The sequence below is a fragment of the Lepisosteus oculatus genome, chromosome 1 (assembly GCF_040954835.1).
Source record: "Lepisosteus oculatus isolate fLepOcu1 chromosome 1, fLepOcu1.hap2, whole genome shotgun sequence".
Classification (NCBI taxonomy): domain Eukaryota; kingdom Metazoa; phylum Chordata; class Actinopteri; order Semionotiformes; family Lepisosteidae; genus Lepisosteus; species Lepisosteus oculatus.
Window position 1 is genome coordinate 25,666,430 of NC_090696.1, and position 25,505 is coordinate 25,691,934.

The 25,505-nt window shown below is 37.4% G+C and overlaps 1 protein-coding gene across 7 annotated transcripts in view; it reads left to right on the forward strand.

Annotated features, from left to right (window-relative positions):
- The first annotated feature begins 1,304 nt into the window (after positions 1 to 1,304).
- sh3d19 (SH3 domain containing 19) overlaps positions 1,305 to 25,505 on the forward strand; it is a 39,648-nt gene continuing 15,447 nt past the window's right edge. Inside the window, exons 1-8 of one of the 7 annotated variants that reach the window (XM_069188395.1) lie at positions 2,110 to 2,147; positions 15,856 to 15,895; positions 17,775 to 17,869; positions 20,664 to 20,704; positions 21,288 to 21,336; positions 22,352 to 22,487; positions 23,418 to 23,604; positions 23,903 to 25,171. In XM_069188395.1, the coding sequence (XP_069044496.1) occupies positions 17,799 to 17,869; positions 20,664 to 20,704; positions 21,288 to 21,336; positions 22,352 to 22,487; positions 23,418 to 23,604; positions 23,903 to 25,171 (1,753 nt within the window). In that variant the 5' untranslated portion in view covers positions 2,110 to 2,147; positions 15,856 to 15,895; positions 17,775 to 17,798. Of the gene's footprint in view, positions 2,148 to 3,238; positions 3,488 to 12,803; positions 13,027 to 15,855; positions 15,896 to 17,774; positions 17,870 to 20,663; positions 20,705 to 21,287; positions 21,337 to 22,351; positions 22,488 to 23,417; positions 23,605 to 23,902; positions 25,172 to 25,505 lie in introns of those variants that run through there. The other 6 variants (XM_069188392.1, XM_069188405.1, XM_015344587.2 and 3 more) reach the window with 6 other exon arrangements.

The window sequence follows — 25,505 nt, forward strand, 5'->3', positions numbered from 1 at the left end:
AGCCGCTGAAATAGCTGTTTTCACATTAATTTAATCATTGTATCCTCAGATAACAATACCCTCAAATGTGCCCACCACAATTTCTAGATCTGACACATGTCATTTCTGGGGGCTGCCTCAAACCTGTTGAGTATCAAACAATATCTGCCTCATTAAGATGCCATACAGAATCACACTGAATTGTTTATTTCAGATGTAAACTGTCTTTAAACACATGAAATATCCATGTTCCTTATGGTGCCACTTCTACAGTAGGTGTTCCACATGACGGTTGTGGAGGTTTCATGATACAATTGTTTGAATAGACCACCTTACTTTCTAAGAAGCTGCATATACATTAAATTAAATTAAGAGGAATAAACTACTCGGTACCACTGCAAATAGTGAATTATTTCAAGTGTTTTGCAAGCAGCCCTTAAAAAGAATTAGGGATGGGTAATTCAAAAATACAAGTCTGTACATGCTCACAATTTCTGGATGGAACAAGCAAGGAAAACATGTTTTACCTGTGATTCAACAGAAACAGTTGATAAAACCCCAATGCCATTACAGTTAACACCTCGTTCTAAAGATATACATGCCGTCATTGAGACTACCTGTCTAACAATGTATCGTGGAACCATAATTATTCATTTTTAGATTTAGTAACATGTTTAATGTAAGAAAAAAGTCACTTTCATGGCGCCTTTACAAATGATAAAGACATTACATGGCATTAAATTATAAAATGTATATACTTTTTAATTGATAAATTAATTGGCACACGCAACAATAAAATGTTTTCAGTAGCAACATTTAGTTCCCGTTTACTTAGAAACTAATCTAACAAATAATTAAGGAACAAGTAATAGTTTTATTCCGTGCTGAAAAGAGAAGAAAGAAAACAGAACCGCCGTGGAGCTACCCACCTGAACTACTAACAAATAATTATACTCAGTTCTGGTAATCATTAACAGTAGACTGCTACACGAATAACATCGTGTAATTCAATCTGTGCCGATACATTTGGAAATGGATTTCTCAGGTGCAAGATGGGTTTTCATTCTTCATGGGGAGAAATTGTATAGAACATATTTTGTAAAAACTGTCAAATACACAAATGTGTTTGTTCAAGTGTTTATATTAAAATATAAATGGGTTATGTTTAGTGTTCTATACTCAAAATTAAAGGGTTTTACGGATGACTTTTCCTTACTTTTTACGTAGCTGAACTTTCCTTCTCGTTAGTAAATTTGTCTTCTCTGCTTGTACGAACCTGCTCTGCACTGTCAGTCGACAGTATTACGTAAAACTGCGCTGCGAGGCGGAGGTACTGTCTCGCTGTATTGACAATACACAATTTCTTCGAAATGTCGATGCAGGATTAGTTTCGCAGTTTTGGCAACAAAGGTCTAAGTTTTAACCGTGAGTTTTCCACACCGTTTGCTCCGATTTCGATATGGCAAAGGGAGATTAGGCAAGACAAAAAAAAAACTCTTCTGCACTTTGTCTTTTACATTGAACACCTCTTTGCCGGACGAATATATAACTAACACATCTGTAAAAATATCTCCATTTTTTTACCGTGCTGTAACAACAAATACTTCTGCTTAAATCCATCCAATATTACCCCTGTTGGCACCGAAAGCACCACCTCCTTTTGTTTTACAGCTGCCGTTGCTGTGATGGATTTCCTGTTGACGCAGGGATATTTAGGAAAGTGTTGAAAGGTAGATGTGCTTTTTTTTGTACCGCGATGGTGTTACCTTTTGAAAGTGGACATTAAACAGCACCAGCAAAACGTCGGTGATAAAATAATAATAATAAAAAAAGTGAATTAGTTTCCGACGTACTGATTTTTGTTTTTTTTCTCGTTTATTCGAGTGCATTTTTTTCCTCCCCCTAGTTTGAGTTCGCTGGGCTTATTGCGCCTTCTACACTGTTTGGAGACCGGAGCTCCCCGCTTGCTCAGCGGATTCGTCAGATTATATCAGACCGGTGCTGCTGAGAGAAGGGGCTTTTGTTTTTGTTTTATGTTGCCCTTTTTTTTAATGCGGTTTTTCCTCTGATGGCTGAAGCCTGGCTGGAAGAAGAAGAGGAGGAGTTGAGAGAGATCAGGGACCCCGGAATTAGACGGAACAGAAGGGGACAGATGAATGCCGCAACAGGTAACTTCAACACCTCAAGCAGAAATGGGATTGTTTTCTCGGGATTTCTTCCTTCATGTGTACAGGAAGCGTTAGTAGTTTGTCCTTTCATCACGATAAGAAACAAATTATGGTGTTAATGGAAATTAAGAAAGACAACTCTTGTTAATTAGCACACGCACTCACCACGTCGTGCAAAACGAACTAGAACTAGATACCGTGGAAAATATATCTAAAACTTAAAAAATTTAAGGACAGCAGATATTCATTAATCAAAGTATAGTACAAATAATTAAGTGGAGGGAAACTCGGTGATCTTTTGACAATTTTGGGAGACTTTTGTATTTTTACGTCTTCAGTGTGTAACGGGCTGCATGATCAGCCTAATCTAACCAGGTGGGTAGCTGCGTCAGCATGCGTAGGCTGCAAAAGAACACGTTATAGTTTTATTTATTAATGCTGAAAAGAGAAGAAAGAAAACGCAACGTTTCGCCTGTGAAACCCGAAGAAGGCTCAACAGCCGAAAAGTTGCTTGATCCTTTCCTAATCTAACCAGGACTATTTTTTATTCAAATACAGACCTTTAGCCTGGAAATAAAGGTGTGTAGGGAGTTATCTTTTACGATATGATTTCAAATAACACCTACGTCACCTTTTGGCTGCATAGTATTTTACCTGTTTGCGGTTTTCTGCCCACGTTTTCTCCAGTATGTGATTTTCATGAATCACCGCTAAGTAAGGTATCATTTCGTGTGTTGTTTGGGTGAAGTTTTACCCGAAAGTTCGAACTATAAAAAAGCTTTCGCCGAAACAACAAAATATTATGAAATGGGATTCTGCCCTACCTATACTAGGTAAAAAATCTTTAGGAATATAATGTAATGCGTTAGAGACATTTTCTCGCACCATTTCCAGGTGATATTAAACAGTGCAGATTTTGAATACTCACGAGGGACGTTAACTTTGTGAAAGTAAACTTTCGCAAAGGAGTTCACTTTTGACCTCGTAATTGGCTTTGGAGATTTAGGGAGTTCTGTGAAACACAAGCAGTAAGCTAAAATGCTGTTTGAAGAAATGTTTAACAGGTGCCGAAACCCGAGAGCACCGAGATTTGCTTCCTGGGGCCTGCTTCTGCAGATGAAAGGAGAAAAAAACAGAACACCTGTTCTTGAACTTCTTTGTAACTTTTGCTGCTGAATCGTTTTCGAAACCTATAAACTGACAAGTTGTTTCAATGTTAATACTTTAGTTAATCAGAGCAATTCGTTTCTTTTGAAACTAGCAAGAATTTTAATTCACAGCTGGAACTAACTATTGGGATTGTATGTTATATTTATTGAAGGGGCAGAAATTGAAAAAAGGTAAGTGATTCTTTAGAAATATCTTAGCTCGCTGATTAAACAGAAAGGGAAATTTCGTTATGTGTGGTCTTTCACAATTGCACCGATACAAGTGAAAACCATTCTTTCTTCGTTCAAGCTTTAAATCTGTAACAGTTTGAACAACCCTTGAAGCTGAAATTGTACAATTAATTCTGTAATTTTTATAAACAACAGACTTGTTGGCAATCAAATTGGAATTTAAGCGATGAGCAACTCCTAAATGGATTAAAAAAAACCCTCTAAGCTCCTATGGAAGAGCATTTTCTTACTATCTGCTTAATCATGATGTGTCAGCTACTAAAAGATTGGACTGTTACCGGAAATGAAGGATTGGTCATGGTAAACCCATGTAAAAACAAACACTGAAAAGTACAAGTAAGACTCTTAATTACATACTTAATATACAGTACTAATTTAGATTTCTGTACCAAGACAATTGTCCAGTTGTAACTTTTTCTTTATGCTACAGTGTGTTGGGTAGCATTACTCCGGGATCAGAAAGCATCAACACTATTGGAAGTGCCTAGTTCCCTTAAACAGAGCTTGACTGATGATATGACAAAATAAGGACTCGGCACATTTTATGAGCCGTTTTGACTGAGAAGATCTTTACTGCATTAATATTAAGTGTGCAGAAAGTAGTATTCTCTTTTATATCCTAATTAAAGTATTTTAATATGTTCTTGACAAAAGGAAAAGGCGGGACACAACCTGAGCTCCTGTGTTTTTATTACAGCTCCAGCTCCCATCTCAAAGTTAAAATTACCTTTTCAGAACAAACTGTAGATTGTTTTAAAGGTACTTCTGCTTTTAACATTTACTATTTTACCTATTTCTGTTTTTGTGAGATTGTGAGATCCATAATGGATCAGTGCTTTTGGATGTATAATGCATGTTTGTTTTGATTGCACTGTATTTTCTCAGATAACTCGGGAAAGTTAAGTTATTCCAACAAAGAAAAAGTGAAAGCAAGTGGTATTTTGGCTCTGTTTGTAGCTTTAAATTATTTTAAATTACGTTTTTCTTCATGTCATGGTTCCAATAGCTTAAGCAAAGCTGAAGGTGTACTATCAGTACCCTTGAAGTCAGTTTTATCTAAAATAAATACACCTTACAACCGAAGAAGGCTCCACAGCTGAAACATTTTCTTTCCGTTTTTTTCCTGCATGGAATAAACCTATTACTTGTTCCAAAAATAAATACATATGTAAGGGTGTAGTAACAATGCTGTTTGCTCTCAACTAAAACTGATGAGGTAATTTCTAATTAAGCATGTGTTTCTCATTTAGCCTCCATTATGCTAATGGTTTTTTAAAGTTCTACTCATGCTGAGATATTCATGGGCGTGTGCAAACAATGCTGTAAGTTGCACAGAGACAATCAAAAAAAACTAACTTCATTGTAGACTATGCTAAATTTAAGGTTAGAAATTGTAGACTATGCTAAATTTAAGGTTAGAAAGTACTGAACATAAGCCACAATAATCCAGTTAATAAGGATTATCGTTCAGTTACCCAAATGTCAAGTCACTAAAACATCTTAAAAACATTCTTGGGGTATAGGTGGGAATGATTTTTGTGTTGAGGTTTTTGATTAAATACTTTCATGATGGAAGATTTAAATGTTATTGACAGCTTCGAGGATTTCTCCTAGTGTCGGGCAACAGATGCAGGCCTTCATTATTATGTTGGGAAAACAATGTTTAATATTTTGATTTATGTTTATTTTTTTAAATCGTGGTTGTTATGCTGTTGCTCCTTCATTGGAGCCCTGTTTCTGTTTTGGGCTAACACAAATGACCCAGACAGATCCAGACTTTCAAAAAGTAGTGATTTTAATTAATGGAGACTGGTGCGATGCTGAGAACGAGTGTGATGCCAATTAAAATGTTTGTTACAGAGCTTAAAGATCTAGCAGTACATATGCAAAAGCAAGGCAAATACTATACACAGGAGGCTAAAAGGGATATTTCAAGAAGAATAAAGATTAAATTAATGAGAAATATGATAGAATTAGTGCAATCAAGATCCTATACAGATATAGGAAATTAGACAAAATATTGGTTGAGAAAAGACTTTTAAGATGTTAAAGAGGAGTGTACAGTAACCAGAACTATCAAGGGAGCAGACAGAGTAATGGGAAAATTCAGACTAATCAGTTCCTGAGAGAATAGCACAATGAGTGATGCACTGGAATGTATTATTCCTGCTTTTTTTTTGCCTTGCTTTCAATCCAGTTCCAGCCAGGAGCAAATGTGATGTTCAAAGCCACCTCTTATTCAGTACTAAATTTGATAATAAGGAGAAATAAAGTATGTTAATTTCTTTATTGACACAGCTTTTGACACAAAAAGTAAACAATGCTACTTTTTAGTTCAAAACATCTTTGAATTTTCATAATTCATCTGAGTATTGTACATGTATTCTTGTTGCTAAGCAGTGTGCACAGAATGAACAATGGAAGGACTTACAGGCCTAACTACACATTTGCATTAAAGGAGAACTGTTTTTTTCTTAGAAAAATTAAGTAGTCACAGGTGTTCAATAAGTGGGAACATATAGGTTAAGGCTTTTTGGAGCAGTAGAGTTTGCTTTCAGAGCTGTGCCAATTAAATATATTAGTCTCAGTTGCTTGTTACTGCTAATTTTTTACTGATTCAGCTTCAAATTAAAACACCAGGTGTGTCGCTGGAGCTCAGCTGAAAAGAGAGCAGACTGCTAACAGGATTAAATGTACGTAGGTTATAGAGAAAATCTCTTCTGAAGAAAGTATAAAAGCAGATCTGCTCTTCCCTCTTATAACATCCTTTGATTTGTTGACTTTGTTGAGAAATTTAAATTCTCCCCAAAGAACCAAAATTCATTTGAAGAAACAACGAAGACACAATTTGTTTAGGGATTAAAAAGGCTCTAATTTAAGGAACGCAAACTGTAAAAACAGTAAAGGGCTATGACTCCACTATCCAATTCCTCCTGGACTTAGTGTTGTATTTCAGGAAAAACCTGAACCCAGTGTAATGGGGGTGAATCTGAAGGATGTCACAGCTGTCAGGAAATCAATAAAGATATATGGGAAACGTTCCATAACATGCTGACAACTCAAACAAGGTTACAAGAAGTGTTTGGGCATTTGTAATGGAAGCTATGCCTGCTACCTGTTTGGAAGCATTGTTTTTTAATATCGCAGTTTTGTTATTTGAATCCTTTTTTGCTGCGTTTTCCTCCAGTGCTCATTTGAGAGGAACAATTGTGTTCCTCGTGGCCTTCCCCTATTGGAGAGGCTCATACAGGTATCACATAGACAAGCATGAGCAAACTTGCCTTGCATTTCATTGTCTCACACGCTGGTTCTGTAAAGTGTGAATGAGCACCCTCCGTCTTTGACTCTGAGCTACATCTCAGTTATCGGACAAAAAGTGTAGGATTTTACTTTACTCATTCAGCAGCTTCAATTATTTTTTGAAACTCTAATAGTCACAATGTGAAAATGTAAGCTTTCCTTTCCTGTAGAAGTATAATCAAAATGAAAACCAGTTAAGTTTTATTTTTCGGATATATGTTTAATATTTTTAATTGTGTGTTCTAGGATTACTCCTGTATGTATTGTATGCGATCAAAACAGTGCTTGGTCGAAATGTACAGGGTATATTTTGCGAGGGTTTGGTGCAGAGAACCATCGTGAACAGAATTCTCATATGAGCAAGACCCTACACTGTTACATATTGTAGTATGTGTAGTTAAAACACCCTCTCTTATATGACAGTTAAAGTAGTGTTGTATTGGCTGCAAGTTAACTTTTATTTTAAAAGTGATCAACTAATAGAAACAACAGTGATCAAAAACATATGGTAGTCATTCCTCGCACCTCCAACAGAACAGGGAGTGTTCGTTTGCTACAGTATATACTGTAAACCCAAGACCACGTTGCATTTGCAGATGCCGGGTAGTGGGTTCTTGGAAGGGCTCACTCAGTAGCTAGATTGGTCTTGCCATCATCATCATCATCATCATCATCATCCTCATCTGTGACACAGTTCATTTGAACGTTGCCGTTAATGACCTTTGGCTCGGTTTCACCCTGCTCTGCTCTTTGGCCGGACCAAATCGTGAATAAGCAAATTTGTGAATGTTATATTTGTACATGTGGAGACCCTTCTGCATTTGATTAAATTTTTCAATTATCAGTGAAGCACCTGTTGAATTTTAAACGCCAAGAATGGCTTTGTGTGGGTTTGAAGACCTCTCACTGTATGTTATACAGTATATCTGTGTTTTAGCTCCTGAAAAGACACCCCCTTGATACCAGCAGCCATATCACCCTGCAACTCACAACTGGCAACCCACTGAAGCTAAGCAGGTTTGAGCCTGGTCAGTACCTGGATTGGAGACCTCCTGGGAAAAACTAAGGTTGCTGCTGGAAGAGGTGTTAGTGGGGCCAGCAGGGGGCACTCACCCTGCAGTCCATGTGGGTCCTAATGCCCCAGTATTGTGACGGGGACACTATACCGTAAACAGGCCGTCCTTCGGATGAGACGTAAAACCGAGGTCCTGACTCTCTGTGGTCATTAAAAATCCCAGGGTGTTTCTCGAAAAGAGTAGGCGTCTAACCCCGGCGTCCTGGCCAAATTTCCCTTTGGCCCTTACCAATCATGGCCTCCTAATAATCCCCATCTATGAATTGGCTTCATTACTCTGCTCTCCTCCCCACTGATAGCTGATGTGTGGTGAGCGTTCTGGCGCATCATCCAGGTGGGGCTGCACATTACCTGTAAAGCGCTTTGAGTGGAGTGTCCAGAAAAGCGCTGTAAGCAATTATTATTATTATTATTATTATTATTATTATCCTTTCCTCTAAAAGCAACAGGAATGAAGTTCTTTAATCAAGGATGCTGTTGTTCAAAACCTAGTCTTTAAAAGGAGGTTCAGAATAGTAATGATCTGTGAAGCAAATGCCACATTTAGGAGGATGGAGTGTGTACCATTTCACCTTTACCCCTTTCCTTAAAAGATGGAAGCTTTTTTTGTATGCCTGTAAGTAATTGTATCAAAAGTGAATATAGAGGAATTTCACGTCAGGGATGCTGATTTAAAAAAAGTATTAAGGGTCCTATGGATGAGTCGGGCCATATAACCTTCTGGGTCAGCTGGCTCTAAAACCCTCCAGGGCACACACCTGTCTGTACTCGGGTACCTCAGCTGTGAAACTCTAGAACAAATCCTTTCCAAGGTTATTCAACTGTATTTTAATAATGTATCCATTGCATTTAAATCAGTCTTGTGCTTTCATACAGTATATACAGTGCCTTGCAAAAAAAATTCAGACCCTTGACCAATTCTCTCATTTGACCGAATTACAAATCCTACCTTTAAGTTTAGTTCTGTGTGATATTTTTATTTCAAAGCAGTGAAACTCTAAAAGTATTTTAATGTGACAGGTTCATGAGTAACTTTAAACCTTGATGCCTACCAGCATTCAACAGGCATCTCCCATTACAGTTCCCACCTCTTGAGGTGAGCCAGGTATTTTGGTGATATTACAGATAAATGTAATGTTTCTGATATTTTATTCTGTTTAGTACTTACACATACTGTTGTACAGATGTAAAAGTGTCATATTATTACTACTGTTAATATTACTGTTTAAAATAATATAACCTTGCTCAGAGATACTGTAGTGCCTATATCTGAGATTTAAACCCCAAGCCAGCTCTATGTCCAGATCCCTAACTACTATTCTGCACAGCTTCACAGCAATGTTTCATGAAACAACAAAGGATTGTGTTGTTCAATAAGATGTACCTGAAAGGTGCTTTTAGAGTTTGAATGCAGTATAAGACTAGATTATCACAGAACAGCTACTATACTTTTTAGTGTGTCAGAATGTATTTTTTACAACTCTTGGATTCTGTAAATCTATACATTAACTATATATTATATGTTAACTACACTGTCAATGAGTGGAATTGTGTAATATATTGATTAACTGCACAATTAATGAGATGGTTTTATTGAAACCTTACAGACAAACAGATTAGAGTGCTATGTGTAGGGGTGTTGGGAGCTCCAGGGTTTGTGAAGTTAACACGTATGGTGCATTAGGTTACTTTGTAATTAAAACAAATGTACTTGCTTTTATAGAACATTGTTGAGAACGTTAAAGTTTGTTGTCCTTTTAAATGTAGACAATGAAATTCAAACTATTTTCTTAGTCGGAAAGAAGAGCAAAATATTTTATTTAGCTTTCACTTATCTGTGTTATAGGTCAGTATCACAGTTGCTTTGAAAACACTGAAATTATATGACTGCAAGAAAATGTAGACTCTCTGCAACTGTACAGAGGATCTAACTGGAGATTGTGCATTCAGAGGCTAATGTGAGTTTTCTGCATCACTATTTTGTGAGAGATTGCTATCTGAGTTTAAATGTATACTATTTTTCTGGTTTCTGATGGCAGGTTTGTTTTTCAAGTGAGCCGTTTACTGTGAAGTTTTAACGAATTCTTTGAAGGTTCCTCATCTTGTTCCTTGGGTTTAGCGTTTCTCTAAAATACCCCAAAGCTGAAAAGCATGGTTTTTAATTGAAAGGCTGTAACAAACATCTTTAGGAAGTAAGACCACAGCTTTCTCATATTGAAAATAATCGGTAATGAGGCTGTCTATGTTGTGACCATATAGAAACCAAAATGGCTAATAGGCCATGCAATGGTAAGATAATGAAAACTGTATGTTGTGATTTGCACAGCTAGACCACAATCCTCAGGGCTAGAATTTATTCCACAGCTTTGGGTCTACTTGATGCAACAGAGATGTATTTTATCTTCTTGTCAAGAATATGTCCCTTAACAGCTGTTGCTACTTAATCAGAAGTATCCCCTTAAGCAGCTATTAGAATAATCTTTTTATAATCCAGTTGTCTTTTAATTGATCCAATTACTGCCCTGTATAAAAAATATTAGTCTCTTTTAAAAGTTTATGAAATGGTAATCGCACTGTCAAACAGAATCAGATGAGCTTTTGTGGTGCTCGAGTGGCACATCCAATTACAGATGTTTGAGTAGGGAGCTGTCTGTGTGCAGGCTGCAAAGGATCAAGGAAAGGGTAGTTCCACGCTGAAAATAAGAAAGGAGAAGCAAAACGCTTTGATTGTAGAGTCTACTTTAGGTATGAGAGAATATTGTCATAGGTCACACCTGAAGAAAGCCCTGTAACTGAATCACTTTCTGTTTTCTATTTTTCTGTGATAAAAGCACATTTTCTTGTTCTTTTACATCTAATTAAAATCTCATTGAAGCATACTTGTCACAAGCTTTTTAGGGTCAATAATGCAAATGCAAATTCTTTTTGAAGGAAAGGGAGTTCAGTGATAATTTCAGTCCTTCAGAATAAATACGGTGAGCCAGAGTAAACGTACCCTAAATAAAACATCCGTAGAGTATCCAGGACATCGTCTGAATATCATTCTCTTATAAGTTTTAGTGTATTTGAAAACTAGCTGCATCCTGAATATAAAACAGGAGCTATTTCTTATTGTCTTTTTAAGCCACAGTATCCACCAGTAATCTGATCTGACACGCATGGTGAAAAGGCCACAGCAATCTCCTGGAATATCTTTCATTAAATAAATATTGAGATCATCTGGTGTACTTATGCTTGTGGGAGTCTGTATGGTATGAAATATATGGAGGTTTTCAGCTTGTTTAGAGTAGAGGACTTTAGAAATAAACCAAAATTGAGCAATTTTTGTTTGTTTGAATCCTGGAATGTAAGTCCTACAGATATTTGTTTCTTCTGTGCTTTCAGTACTTAAGGGCTAGTCAGGCTTCATCTTCTTTGACAGCTCACCTCTGATTAAGCATGTGAACTTTCCCATCTTGTGGAGGCAGTATAGCAACCATGTGTTATTTCGTTCCGTCTGTGTTCCCAAGTTGGTGCACTTTAAAAGTAGTGGAAGAATATAACCGGTGTCATTCTTCTGAATGTTTTTCATTACTCTAGTTTTAGGAAGATAATCCAAGTCAAGGTGACAGGACTGAGCCTTTACCTGCCTTGACACGCAATTAAATCCTCACTGGGGCAGTATTTCACTAGAAGTGAGTATGTACACTTAAGACTGGAGATCTGGAGACTGAAGATGAAGAAATGGAGTGAGCAAAAGCACAAAATAAATGCAAAACACCCTCTTGCTGGAGGCAAGGAAAAAGCTTCCTGCTATTAATCACCTTTTTAATCAAAGTTCCTTCAAACAGTTGTTAGAAATTCAATAAAAGCAAAGCTTGTTTCAGTTCTGCAATACAGTAATGGCCTTTAAAGGTTAAACACTTGTTTTAATTCACTCTTTATTTCAAATGCTGTTAGACTGTCTAGCTTAAAGTTTTCAAGTTACCTGGGTGAATAGAAGATGAAGGTTTTTATTTTGTTACCTGAGATGTACCATGTCGGTTTCCACTGTGTAATCATTATTTGCCCTTAAAACTCTTAACATTAAAAAATTGTGTATTAAGGTTACTAATGGTCTGTTTAAAGTGTGTAGGTGCCTCCAGTTCTGAGCAACTTAAGATGTTTGGTTCTAATACCGATGCACTTGGTATTGTGTCTTCGTAAGAAAGAGAGAATCAACATTTTCTTTTTTATTTATTTTAGTTGGGAAAGTGTTATTTCTATCTGTACCGGAAGTCAATGGCAAACAAAAAAGTTTAAACAGAATTGTTGTTGGAAGTGCACAATTTTAAGAACCCATAGAGTATATGCAATTTGATTGGAGAAATTGTTACAGACCCTGACACCATAAACCATAGTTTAAATTCCACAACTCAATTAAACAAAAAGAAAATAAACCTTTCTCTTATGTGTTGCTTAGTATGTGAGGCTCTTCAGTCAAGATATTTTAGTAATGGAATGCTATGTTCAATCTGGTTTAAGATTGAAAGTCCCTTTCTTAAGTGTTTGGATGTGTTAACCTGAGCTATCCAGATACAGTACTTCTGCTGTGTAAACCAGATTAACCTGATGTGCCTCTCACTCCTGCTCTCAGTGCAACTTGACAACAGAAATGCTGGTGTGACATCTAGAGATGGGCAGAAGTCTATACCTGATCATGTTGAACTGGAACGGAGTTTGCTTGCCGAAAGATGAGCTTGGTGTCTTAGATAAAAGTGCTAAACCATTAAGAAAATATTTAGCCCCCACCTAAAAAATGTCATTTTAGAAAACAAGGCACTACGATAAAAGGTGATTGTCTTCTATTTTGTTTCGCCTTTTGTTTTGTGATCCCACATCCCTCGGCTCTGTGTTCCCTTTAAAAAGACCTAATGGTGGCAGTAGTTCCAGAACTTCCTGAACTGCCACATTCCAGCTAAGCACATTTTACTGCGTGTGCTCACCAATCAGAGGGAACGTTCTCCTAAGCCCTTGTCATCTGGGCTGGCGTTTGTGTCTTTTGCCACACACTCTGCCACAACATGGAAAGGACTGGAGGATTTTGAGGACAGTGCCACATAGACATTTTAAGAAACTACAGAAGGTAGGATTTGCTTTTTACTGCCAGTTTTAATGTTTGGTCACATTAGAGAATAGTCTTTTAAAAGTTAAAGTATCTTTTTTTAGAAGGAATAGAACAGTTGTATTATTGTTAGGTCTTTTGAAGAAAAATTTAAGAAAATGATACATTTCCGGACATGTCCAGTGCATGGGTATAGTGCTGTAGATTAGGATTTCTGTTGTGTTAATAAAATATTAGTTGGAAGTGCATTCCTTTTTAAAATCTGTTTGTTCCCCAGTTGTTAATTATGTATTAATTTATAAGAAGCTGTATGCTACATGTCCATATGTTTTTACTGTCCTTATACCCCCTTTGAAGAGAAATCATTACATCTGCATCAGGGTCCTTAGGCACCAAATTCTCAGATGATTTGCATGATGCAGTTTTTGTACCGCATTAACAAAGAAACAGATGTAAGCTAAACATTGGGTGTGGCCTGTTGCCTCTAAGGTGCATTACAAACACAGCAAAGAATAAGCCATTTAGTGAGCTCATCTAAAGGCATGCAAGATGTTCCAGAAATCCATGACGGTCCTGAAATTATTCCAGAGAATATGTCACAAAGGTTAAAGATCGCAGATGTTCCCCACAGCAGGGAGGGCTGCATACAGCTGTCTGGAGCAGTTGGAGGTGTGCGGTGATTAAGTGGAGCTGGAATGGAAATGGTTGTCTTGGGCTTTAGTGCCAAAAGATCTGCAGGAGTAGAGCATGTGCAGTCTACAGTAAGTTGTATGTGTGCTGTGTGCTGTGTGCATATAATGCTTTGCTGCATTTATGATCTTCCTGGATGATGTACCATATTATAAAGTCCAAGGAGAACTGATGATATTGACCTTAAAACCCTTTTCAGTGTCATTTCAGCCTGTTTTAAATACTAACAGTAGCACAATCTCAATGAGATAGTAACAGAAAAGAAAGGGTGATCATTTGTCTACATAAAGCAAAATTATTTTTTCCCTCATTATTCTGAAGAAGAATCTTCACAAATTAATTTAACAATGAATACTGTATAAGTTTTGTTTTCCAGAACGCTTGTATGTTTTCTAGAATTTTGACTGTTGACTGACAAATTCTGGATTTGAGGGATCTATTAAAATTCAAAGCTAAAAACGACTGAGATTTCCTGTTACAATAATTTGCAATCATTATAAGCAATGGTTAAATACTTCTGACAAATTTGTGTTTATGTAAAATGGACAGATTTATTATTTATAACTAATAAAACCTTGAGAGACGATCATCTCACAAATATTCTTAGGATGTTGGGCATGAAGCAGATCCTAACCTGTCAGTTGTAGTTGTAAACTAATACAGAGTGAATCCTTTGGAATGGAAAATTTTATTTTGGAACTTCTTTGCAAGTTGGTTTTAATTATCCCCCGATTCATATATCAGCTCAGTTTCTTGCAAGGTTCCCAAAGTGCAGAGTCATATTAAAAAAATGTGAGCCTTGCATTCATTCATTATTCTAAAATGTAACCCTACTTGTTCCAAGTAGTTAAAATTCAAGCTGACAACAGTTATCCTGCACTGGCTAACACCCAAATACCAGGGTTTGCTTGAGTTTCCATTCCACTGCCTCTCAAGAACAATTTTATTTCACTTCACCCACACCAGCTGATCAGAAGTCAGTGGAAGGAGGGAAAAGATAGTAGTTATTTGTACCTGTAATGTTTGTTCATTATTCTTTCTACATGAGTACAGCTTGTAACAGTTCCGGGCATTGACACAGTCTTTGTAACCAATATATACTGTACATGCAGTCCATTGGCTTTTTCCTTGATATTAAACAAATCAAAGTAAAATTATTTGAAATAATTTCCTTAATTGTGGCTGCGCAGAACAAATATGCAAAAACAAATCTTGTGTAGTCAGTTAACACATCATAATAAAAATAAAAATGTTTAGTATTTTTGTTGTGATTAAATGTAGAAAACATTTACTCGATTTACTGATATTGGCCCACATACTTTATGTAAGTGGGCCACAAAATCACCATGTTTAAATTGTGAGGCTTATATAATTTGTATAAGAATGCAATTCTCAGTTTGTGTTAGTTGTCTTTGAAGTTACATTTCAACGTGTGGAATATGTTTTCATAGCATTTCTTTAGCAATATTCCTGTAGTGAGTGGTTTATCTAGAGTAGATTGTAGATAAGTGTGTGTTGATAATGTTACATTGTAGTCATACAGGGGAGTCTGTGTCTCTTTCCTGTGGCAGATTGAGGCTTTGAAAAATACAGAGCACAGTATTCCAGGTGGTTAGTAGAGTCCCAGATGCATAAGCAGCCTGTTATTTATTATTTATTTTGTGGCGGTTGCAACTGTTAAGTATTCTCATGATTTGTAAACACACCTTGCTTCTGGTAGCACAAGACAGTCACAGACATGATTGCATTCATTTGAAAGTAAGTGGGCCAAAAAACAACTTTTTTTTTAAAACGTGTAAGTGATAAACCAAATAAAGTAAACCAATTCATGGGGAATATAAGTAAGGTACAAATGAGAGGAGACCTTTTGCTCATTTAGACGTCTGACAGTTTTAATTTAACTACAATAATTCTTATAAAAAGAAGAACATTTCAGAATTTACATTTTCATAAATTCTTTCATTAATATCTGCATAAATTACATACAGTTCTCCCCTTTTTTATCAGCCAATAATTTTTTACATCTCTGGATCCCAACATTCTTATTCCTCTTTTCTTGATAGAACTTTTCTTTCTTCTTCAGCACAGCATGAAGCAGTGAAAAGTGTTAACTTCAACAGCTGTTTGGAATTGGCTAATGCGCTTTCCCTTTCTCTGCAGATCGTGCTGAAAGAAATAAACCAGAGCAGCGTCTTTCAAGGTAAGGTGCTTTTACTGCTCCAGCCATTACAAAGAATGCAGTCATTGGTCTTTTAGAAGATGTGGAAAATGCCCACTACATATTATCTCCATGGCCACTGAGCTGTGTTCCTATGGTCTTCTTGCAGGATACTGACCGCTGTTTAAGCTGCCTAATAATCTTTTAATTCCAAGATACTGTGCCTTTAAACAGGGTATCACCAGTGACCAATGTTACTTTGTTTCCTGTTTTTTTTGTGGAGGGATAAGATCAGGGAGTATCATTAATTATGCAGCTAAACAGGCATGTTGTTTATTCTAATATGAAGCTACTGTAACTGGCTTTACCTGTGAAAGGGAAGTGAAGATAGCCCAGGCTCAACGAAATCCCATTCAGATGCATTTCACTTAAGATTGAGATTTCAATTCAACACTCCTCTTGCTCTCTTTCTGAATTCTCATTTAATGACGGCAAACGTTGATTTAGATATGTTCTTATATTCAAAAGAAGCACAAATGTACCTCTGCTACGGATCTGTTCGCAAGCACCATACACAGATTGTTTTTTAATTTACGACTAACGTTGTATTTCCAAAGCAAGGCTATGTAAAAGATTAGAAACTTGCCATTGGTTTTGGGAGTGGGTTTTTTAGTACACTAGCTAACCCATCCTGCTTCTTTTGCACAGGGTGTTATTTGTCTATTCATATTTAATTAGTACTATTGCTTTGAAATTTGATCTGCAAGTACTAGGGCTTAATGAACGATACCCCCTTCAGTGTTTTCCTGGTTTAGGAGTCTGTGGCTTATTATATGTATAGCACTTCAGCTGTGATTTGATGTTCCATTTATAGTTGGAAAAGTTAAACCCATGTGCCACTGCAAATGAAAACAAAAGATACAAAGCAAAAAAACAAGTGGAGGACCCTGATTAAAATGTGGATTTTCTGTAGATTGTCTTCTATAAGAAAGTATCCAAAAAACTGAAAAGTGATTGCTGAGAAGTATATTAATAAACCTGTGGCTTCGCTTATGATGCCTTTATTCTGAAACAGGGTAGTGAGAGTTTATTAGATATGTATAAGATAAAAATTAATGACTCTACTGATTCTTAGCTTTCCAGTAAACTAATGAGTTTGGAATTCCATGCAATGTCCTGTGCAATTCTAAACTGGCATTAAACAAAATTGGTCCTGGTAGCTGGTGACTGAGAAGGTAAGAACACCCCGTTGTGGAACAGTCAGCAGGGTTCTGGACTTGTAACTGGAAGGTCATGGGGTGAAATTCCAGCACCACTGTTGTATCTTTTAGCAAAGTCTTTAATTGCCTCACTTGTATAAGTGTGTGACTCCATAGGGGAATTGGTATCGTCTAACAGGTGGATCTCAGGCAGCAGGCACACAGACACTGCTGTAAGGAAAAACACAGTGCTCCTCATCCATACAGTGAAGCAAACCTGGACAAAACCCAAACTCCTCTTGAGCTCTATAGAAAATGTTTCGATAGTATCCTTAACTGCCAGGCAGCTAAGTTGTGTGCTGGCATCAATAATCAAAACACACACAAGGATCAACCAGGGACTGACACTTCCTTCTCTTTCTGGTGTAGCACATAACAGTGAATCACAAACAGTGGATTACAAATAAGACAAATAATAAATAAGATTCCTATATGAATTATATATTTTTGTAAATGTAAAATTTGACACTTGTCTGGTTAGGTCAAGCTTTCCTTTTGTAGTGGAATGTAATTGCATTCTTGATGGCAGATTTGTATTCATCTGCTGGTTTCTCCTTTGCAAAATAGCTTTCACATCTCATGGAAAACTTGTGTTGTCTTGGAAATAGATTAAGTGTTTATTTTGCACTTTCAATGTTTGTTGATACCTTTGCTCTCCACAGGAGGATGTGTGGGAGTTTCGTGTGATGGAAACTGTACTGGCATTTCTCCATTTGACCAGTTCAGTCAAATTCATACTGTGGAGTACAGAACGTAGGTGTGTCATGCTTGGTTTGATCTTCGCATGCAGTTTGATTCTGTGCTGAAGCTGAGAAACTTCCTACCATGTTGTACAGTCTAGCCTGACAGTAAATGGAGAATTCTCACCTTAGGCAAGATCTGCAAGAGCCTAACATGGAATGGAAAAGATTAATGGGTAGTCTGAAATAATGGTGACATTGTGCATGAAAGTATCTTGTTTGTACTATTCTTAGAGAGCTGTTAATAAAACTGGATAAGAAGTGAAGTGAAATTTGCTACTGTCGTTTTTGGCAAAAAACTAGATGTTCTTCATTTTGTGGTGAAAATTAGAAAAGTAAAACCTTGTTTGTTTCTACACACTAAAATAGCGCCCCATTCAAACCTCTTTAGAGTTTTTAAAGGAAACGTTCTTTTTTTGGTTTATTGTAGTTTTCTTCATGCAGAAAACAAAGATTTAAGCATTTTGATTTTTTTTCGCTTGTTTTTGTCATATGACATACAGCATGTTCTGGGATATTGCTGAACTATTGATCTTGAAAGCACTGCTGCATTTCTACATTTAATGCAGAAAAAATGAATTAAGTGCCTTCCTGGTGAACATTAAACCTTCTATATGAAATGTTTTAATACCAGACTATACAGTTCTCTACGTATGCTGATTAAGGAGGTTAATTCATTTTTGTCTTCATTTTATGTGGAAATATTTTTGGTTCAAAATTGTCCTTAAATCTGGTCTGACTATTTTCCATTAATGACTGTGTGTTTAGAAAATGAGTGTCACTAGCATTCCCTAGCAATTAGGTTTTCAGTGAAGGATTATAGCGTGGTGTGTACTGTGGTAATACAGGTAAGACATCTGAAGAATTTCTTTTTGAAAATTGAAATTGTCCTGGGTCAGCAGAGAAATGAGTTTCACATCTTACGTATTAAAGTTTCATCTCAGGAACTGCAACATGTCAAAGAGACTTGAGGTATCTGTTTGAATTTTTCCAAGATTTGGAAAAAAAAATTGTGATTGTTTCAAAACCTCATGCAGCAAATTTCCATTTAAGTTTTTTTTTTATTGTCACATGTCATTGTTTTTACTAGTACCGTGATAAGTTGAGATCTGCAGCCAATGAATGAGACATTATTAGAAGTAAGTGCTCTCTAGAAACAAAAGCAGTGAACAGGAAAGGACTAAGGCAAAGTCAAGTCTTTGGAGCTGTAAAGGCAAGAAATGTAGAATTATTAAAAAATGTACTCTCATGGTAAAGAGTGGAATGGTGTCTAATATAAAACCTAGAAACAGTCCCAATAAAGCAAACTAAGGTTTAAAGCAGGTTTAACCTTAAACATTGGAGGTTAAATAAATGAAAGAAAGACAAGAAAAGAGTGCAGTCCTTCATATCTCCGATCACTCCTGTAAAACTTTAAGAAGTGGAAAAGAGGAATTTTGTTTTCTCTGGTGCTTAGCTTTCTAATTTGTTCAAAATGATAGGCATTAAGAAGAGGCTTAGTCCACACCAGAACACACTGGCCCAATGGATATCCTACCTTTGAGCAGACTAAGACTTTCTCCCTGGTCTATCACAGGATCACCCCCCTGCAGTGCTTGTCCCCACTTATATAGCTGGGTAGACAGCAACTGAGATTCGACCTTACTCAAGGGTACAACAGCAGTATCTACTGTAAGGAGGTGACCCACAACCTGTCAGTTATGAGACCAGAGACTTGCCTGCTGCACTATGCTGTCCCCTGAAAATGAGAGGTATTTGCAGACCCATTTTTTAAGAAGCAAGAATAGACATACTGTACATGCCTGTGACACACCCTGGAACTGGGAATAGGAGGCTGTAAATCGGAATGTCAATAGGTGGAAAAACGTAAACAAAGCAGCCGTGAGGAAAAGAGTGCTCTTTTATTTACAGTGTGAAGTAAAATTAAATTCCAAAACACTAACAAAAGCCTACTCTTTGTTACTGACTAGACTTTTTCACTCTCCCTCTTACAATAGCAGTGTCATTGACATTCCTAAAACTCACATGTCCAAGATCTACAAAAGTTCATACTTGGTCAGTGAGTTGGACGTCTTCTCTTCTTCCCTCTCTCTGGTGCGGTTTTCCTAATAGTGGATCCACTCTCTGTTCCCAGAAAGCTGATAAATAATGAAATAAATGTTTTGTAACCTTACAGTTGACCAACCAGCCTCTCAGAATTGGTCAGGTGACTGATGGCAAGAGCTAATTCTCCACAGCATTCTGGGGAATGTTGCTTAGACATGAGTTTCCATGTTGTATGATCCTACCACCCTCTCACAATAATAATAATGTCTGCTCTTTGTGATTTATAGTGCTATACATCAGCCTTTTCCACTTTTACTGTCACTCTAGAAACTGGATTGCCCGCTTGTTCATTTTAACTCCTTTACTGAGGGTTTTTACATAACAGTGGATTTATGTACTTTAGGCAAACAATGAAAATGTAATAATTTTTTTTATAACAGGGAAACTCAGTCTGCAACTCTTCCCATTCTTTTCCCTGTAGCAAGTTAAGAGCCAGTATCTTGTTAAAATTGATGCTGCTTATTCTCAGTTAAATAATTAAAGAACTGGTTGTCAACGGCATCCTGCCATTTAGAAAACTTAAAGAATCTGAGGAGAATTTCCAGATTGAAGTGTATGGAACTCATATGACTGCCAATCTGTATCTGCTTCCAGGAAGAAGTTTGTACTGATGGCAAGATGAAGGTGCCTGTTATATTACAAGTGATCTTGGGAGGGTTCTGTGCCATTAATAATATTAACATTTTCCCTTTCATGTGCTCCTAGTCCAGGACCCCTGTCTTCCATAAGAGCTGCTATCAAGAGAAGTGAGTACTGACTTGACAGTTCTGTCAAGTATTGATTGTGTGCCGTACATATTCTGAACTTATAGCTATTGGACATATTGATATTGCTTTACGTTTTATGAACTCCAGAACAATGAACATTAACAGTAGCAGTATTCTTAAAATGCTTTCATTTAATACATGTGCTTAAGAAGCTCAGTGTTCTCTACATTTATCAGGAAGGTAGTATTGAAATAAGATGTGAGATGTGATAAAGGATAGATTCATTGCTGACAGAAACATGCAATAAATTCTAAAATGCCAAATAATGCCAGGCTAATTAATTTATAAAACTGGATTTCATTAGTTGAGCTGCTACATACAAATGAGAGACCTCAAGTAAATTAGCATTTTGCTAGCAAAGATGTGAAAAATGTCACCAAAATGGTGTTAATTCTTTTTTCTTTTTATTTTAATTTGACATTTTAGAAAATGTAATGTGACTATAATATAATGTATATATTTTGAAACTTATATCCATTTTACTTTGAAATATGATTAAAACCACAGTTAACCTGCACTACTGTGAAATAATATTAGTAATCTGAAAACTATTTTAATTTAGCAGCAACAACAAGAGCTAATTCACAGAATGATCCTCCCAGAGACAGAAGGTAAGCCTTCATTGTATCATAAGTTTCAGGACTGGTGCTCAGTGGGCAGCTCCATCAATATTGTTCTCAACCACTTTCATCCTGTTTCCCCAAGACAAATTGGGATTTACCAAGATTAATAGAAATAGCCTGCTGTGGTTTTCTAACAAAGCTGCTCATAAAAGGCATCTGGCTTGCATTCAGCTCATTAAGTCTCAATGAAGTGGATGTACTTGGTAGAAAAGCTGTGAGGTTTATCTACTCAGTCACTTGTCTTTTTATTTTTGGCTTTTCATTGTTTTCTTTTGAAAATGAAAGTCTCTTAAAATATCTAGCTATTCAGTAGAAACATATCTGGCAGAGGCATTTTTTATTTTACTCAATAAACTGGAATTTTTTAAAATAGATGTACAATGGCCATTTGTTCCTTTTTTACTTTGTCCTTTTTGAGTCTTTGAAAGTGGGAAAGCATTTCTTTTTCTTTTCCATTTTCCTTTTGTGCTTTATGAGGTACAAAATAAATAGATCACTCTTGTCCATAGATTAGGCAGTATTGTAAAATGTGATAGCTTGTTTTTCTCATTTGTATCTGTCTAATAAAAGACAAAAAAGTCAAATATTGTTTTTGTGCATCGGGATATATTTTCTCAAAACCTACAGTCAGGAAAGTACCTAAAATATTTTTAGAAAAAAATGTATAATGCAAAAAATGCTGCAGTGTAACATTTAGCTCTCTGTTGCCCTGACAAGCTTTGAGCTAGCTTGATATAAGGGCTGTAAGCAGTATTGACTCTAATATTTGACTCTAATAGTTTGTGTGTTTGGGAAGGGTAGAAACTGGCAAGATAGGGCATATTATATTCAGTATAAATTCCAATTATTTTAAGAAATATTATTATTGAAGTAGTAAATATACAGTATTCAGACAGGAAAAATATTTTTTTCAGTTTCTCCCGTGTTAGTGAATTCTGTCACAAGATGGGCATATTCATCCAAAGGAGCTACGCTATAACACCCTGTGTGGTTTGCGTTGCAGGCGGCCAGAGATAACTATTGTGTCAGCGGAGCCCCTGGTGTCAAATGCTTGGTTTTCTGGGGCAGCTGGGGGTTTTTCATCGCCTCATACCCCATCTCAGGGCATCTGGGGACCAAGCATCCCAGCATCTGCACAGGTAACCCTTCTCTCCCTGAGAGGCGTGGTAGCACTGCAGTCTGATTTGTGCTCTCCACACCCACCCCCACAAGACTCCTGAGTGAGGGTGAAATGAGCCTGGGCAAGCACCACAGTGTAATTAAAGCATGTTTCAATTGAATATTAACCCTCTCTAACTAGAGTGATATATCCTACATACAGTAAATCTCCATACACTACCTAGTGGGTCTTCAAATGGTTATATTGTTCCTCCTGTAGGTGGGGGGGTGATTTCCTACGGATTCATGGCATGCAGGGAACTCAAGCACCCAGAATGAGTATTTTTCTCCCTTCCCTCAGATGACCTCCATAATCTCTTTTTAACACATTTCTCTGTAAAGCTGGTGTGTATCTGTTACATTTACACAAGTGCCTGGATACAGAAATGCGTCATAAAGGCTGCCTCCTGGTAATATCCACTGTGATGGTGTTTAAAGAAGCACATTTCTGAGAAATAGAGTACAAAACTCCAGTATTCTGGTTGTAGCATATAAGATGCTAATGTATATTGTATATGTAATTATGTATTATTTATAAGTACAAATTATCATAGTTTTATATTTCATTATAATTGGTAAATAAAGCATGGTTTTGCTCTAAAGGTATATCTGAATTCTAGGAAGGAAAACATTTAGGAACATGAACAGGAGCAGATCACACAGGAAATTGTGCCCCTCTCACAGGACGGAACATAATTTCCTTAATTTTCCTGGGATATCTGTCTGCCCCTTCTAAATAAGCAAGTGTTGTTTTCACTGAATTTGCCAGTAAAAGTTACATTATATTTCTGAAAAGATTTGTGTAGCACGAAGGAAAATTTTCCTGGGATAGCTACTGTACATCCTTGACGCTCATAGGGAGAATTCTCCAGGCGGGAGGATATCCAGTGATGGTGTTCCTCTTCTTCCAGCCACCACCATCGTATGACCAGGTGATCAGAGAAAAGACACAGGAGCAGGTCTGTCCAGCAGCCTCCCCTCGGCCTTCCACCACCACTATCGCCACACAGACTGATCTTGAAGACGTTTCTGCAGATGCAGGCCTAGGCGGTACTGGAACACCTCAGCCTGTTCAGGGTGACGCTGTGCCAGCTGCTGGTAAGCAGGCCTGTAGTGGTGACTTGGATGTTCTCCTACTGTGCTCCTTGCATGGGCTCTGTTCTATAGAGGCATAGTTTTTGTTTATTTGGATTTTATGAAATTAGGATTGTATTCTAATGTGGGGGAAAAATTGTCATCATACTTTCACTTAAAAAAGTGCTTTCAAATAACTATAAAAGATGAAGGAATTATGAGCTAATATGTACTACAGACTTCCTGGTTTTATTTACATAAATAAATTTAAGGACATACACATCCTGAAAATTAAAATGTCCTTTCTTTACTTTTGCTATAGGAAAACCTCCAAAACCTCCAAGGCCATCGTTGTTGCCACCCAAAACTAAACCAGTGGCAAGCAAAGAGACAGTTTTTGTAAAAGAGTCTGCTCTAGTCCAAGAGGAGACAACAAAACTTTCACCAATTGTTGGCTCCGAACAGTTGGCAGATTCCCAAAACAGTACGACTGAAAACCGAAATAATCCAATCGATTCCTGCAGTAAATCCCTGCTTATATCGGTGTCTAATCAGTGCGATATAGACCCCAGTCCCAACAAACTCTGTTCTGACCCTACTGAATTTCCTGGTGACCAGACTGAGTCTTTAGTAATCTCCACTGATCCTCAACCATCAGTTGACCCAGCTTCCAAGGAGGAAACAAAACGACCAGTTCCACGTCCGCGGTCCAAAATAAACCTGATACCTGTAACCAAAGAAGTCAAGGTTCAGACTCTGGTGAGATTTAAAGAGGATGACAAGGGAGAGGGCACTCATGTGATCCCTGATTGTGGGGAATTATCCTCAGGTACGTATCTGCAAGAACTCTTAGAGGTTTTTTCTGTAGACGACCAAAACGAAGAAGACAATATGAATAATTTTGGTAGCCAAAGAAATATACGTGCAAAGATACAGGCTTTTGAGTCCCAAGTGAGCACGGAGAGTGGCAATGGAGAACCTAAGAAACCGGAAGTCCGTCCTCGCCATCAGCTTGCCAAACCTCCAGTTACAGCTGCAAAACCAACTCTAATGCCAAAGCCTTCCAGTAGAAGTTTCTGGGAAGGGGACCTTGTGACAGCAATCAAACCAAGCCCAGCCACCAAGGATAGCCCCGTTATGGTCTTGCCCAAGCTGCAAGGAATGGACAATGTTTTCGATTCCAAACCAGAAGCTTCTAAGAGCCTCAATCCTAATGTAGTTTTTAGCGCTATGAACAATTCTAGCCACTTGGGGAATGGGAGTAAATCGGGCTTTGAAGATAACCAGAAGGAAATCTTCCAAGTTTTAGCATCTGCCACAAAGCCACTTGTCCCCATGAAGCCCACAGAGATGGAAAGTAAAGATGCAGTTCAGGCTGAAAGCCCTGTGTTTATACCACCACCTCGGAGGTTGGTCGCCTCCAGGGCGAAGAGTTTCATGGTGCGTGATTCGGGGGCTGTTCTCAGTCGCCCCACTCCTCCATTGTTGAGGCAAGCAAGCCTGGACCTGTTGACGTCAAATAACCAAGCCGCGACAGGCTTCTCCTTTGGTAACGGCACAGAGAGCGAGAGCGCGGAGATGACGATGACAGGTGAGTGGAGCTGCTTGTCCATTGCAGGGGAAGAAAGGACGCTAACCAGAGGATGCTCCTGCTCACTTTAGATTCTGTTCCGCCAGTGAATTGTTTCCTCTTTCCAGTGCTTGTGTTACCAATTTTGGATAATTAATTTGTGTCTTAACGTAAAGACATTTTTAGGTGATGCCTTTAATCCAACACAATATGTATTTAGACCTGAACTGAATAAACTTAGTGTGAAAACTACATAGAGACTTGGCATACAAAGTTCAGAGTAAACATAATGTAATAAATTATGTGTTACTACACGGTACAAAATTATAGCAATACATACAGTGACCCAAAAGAT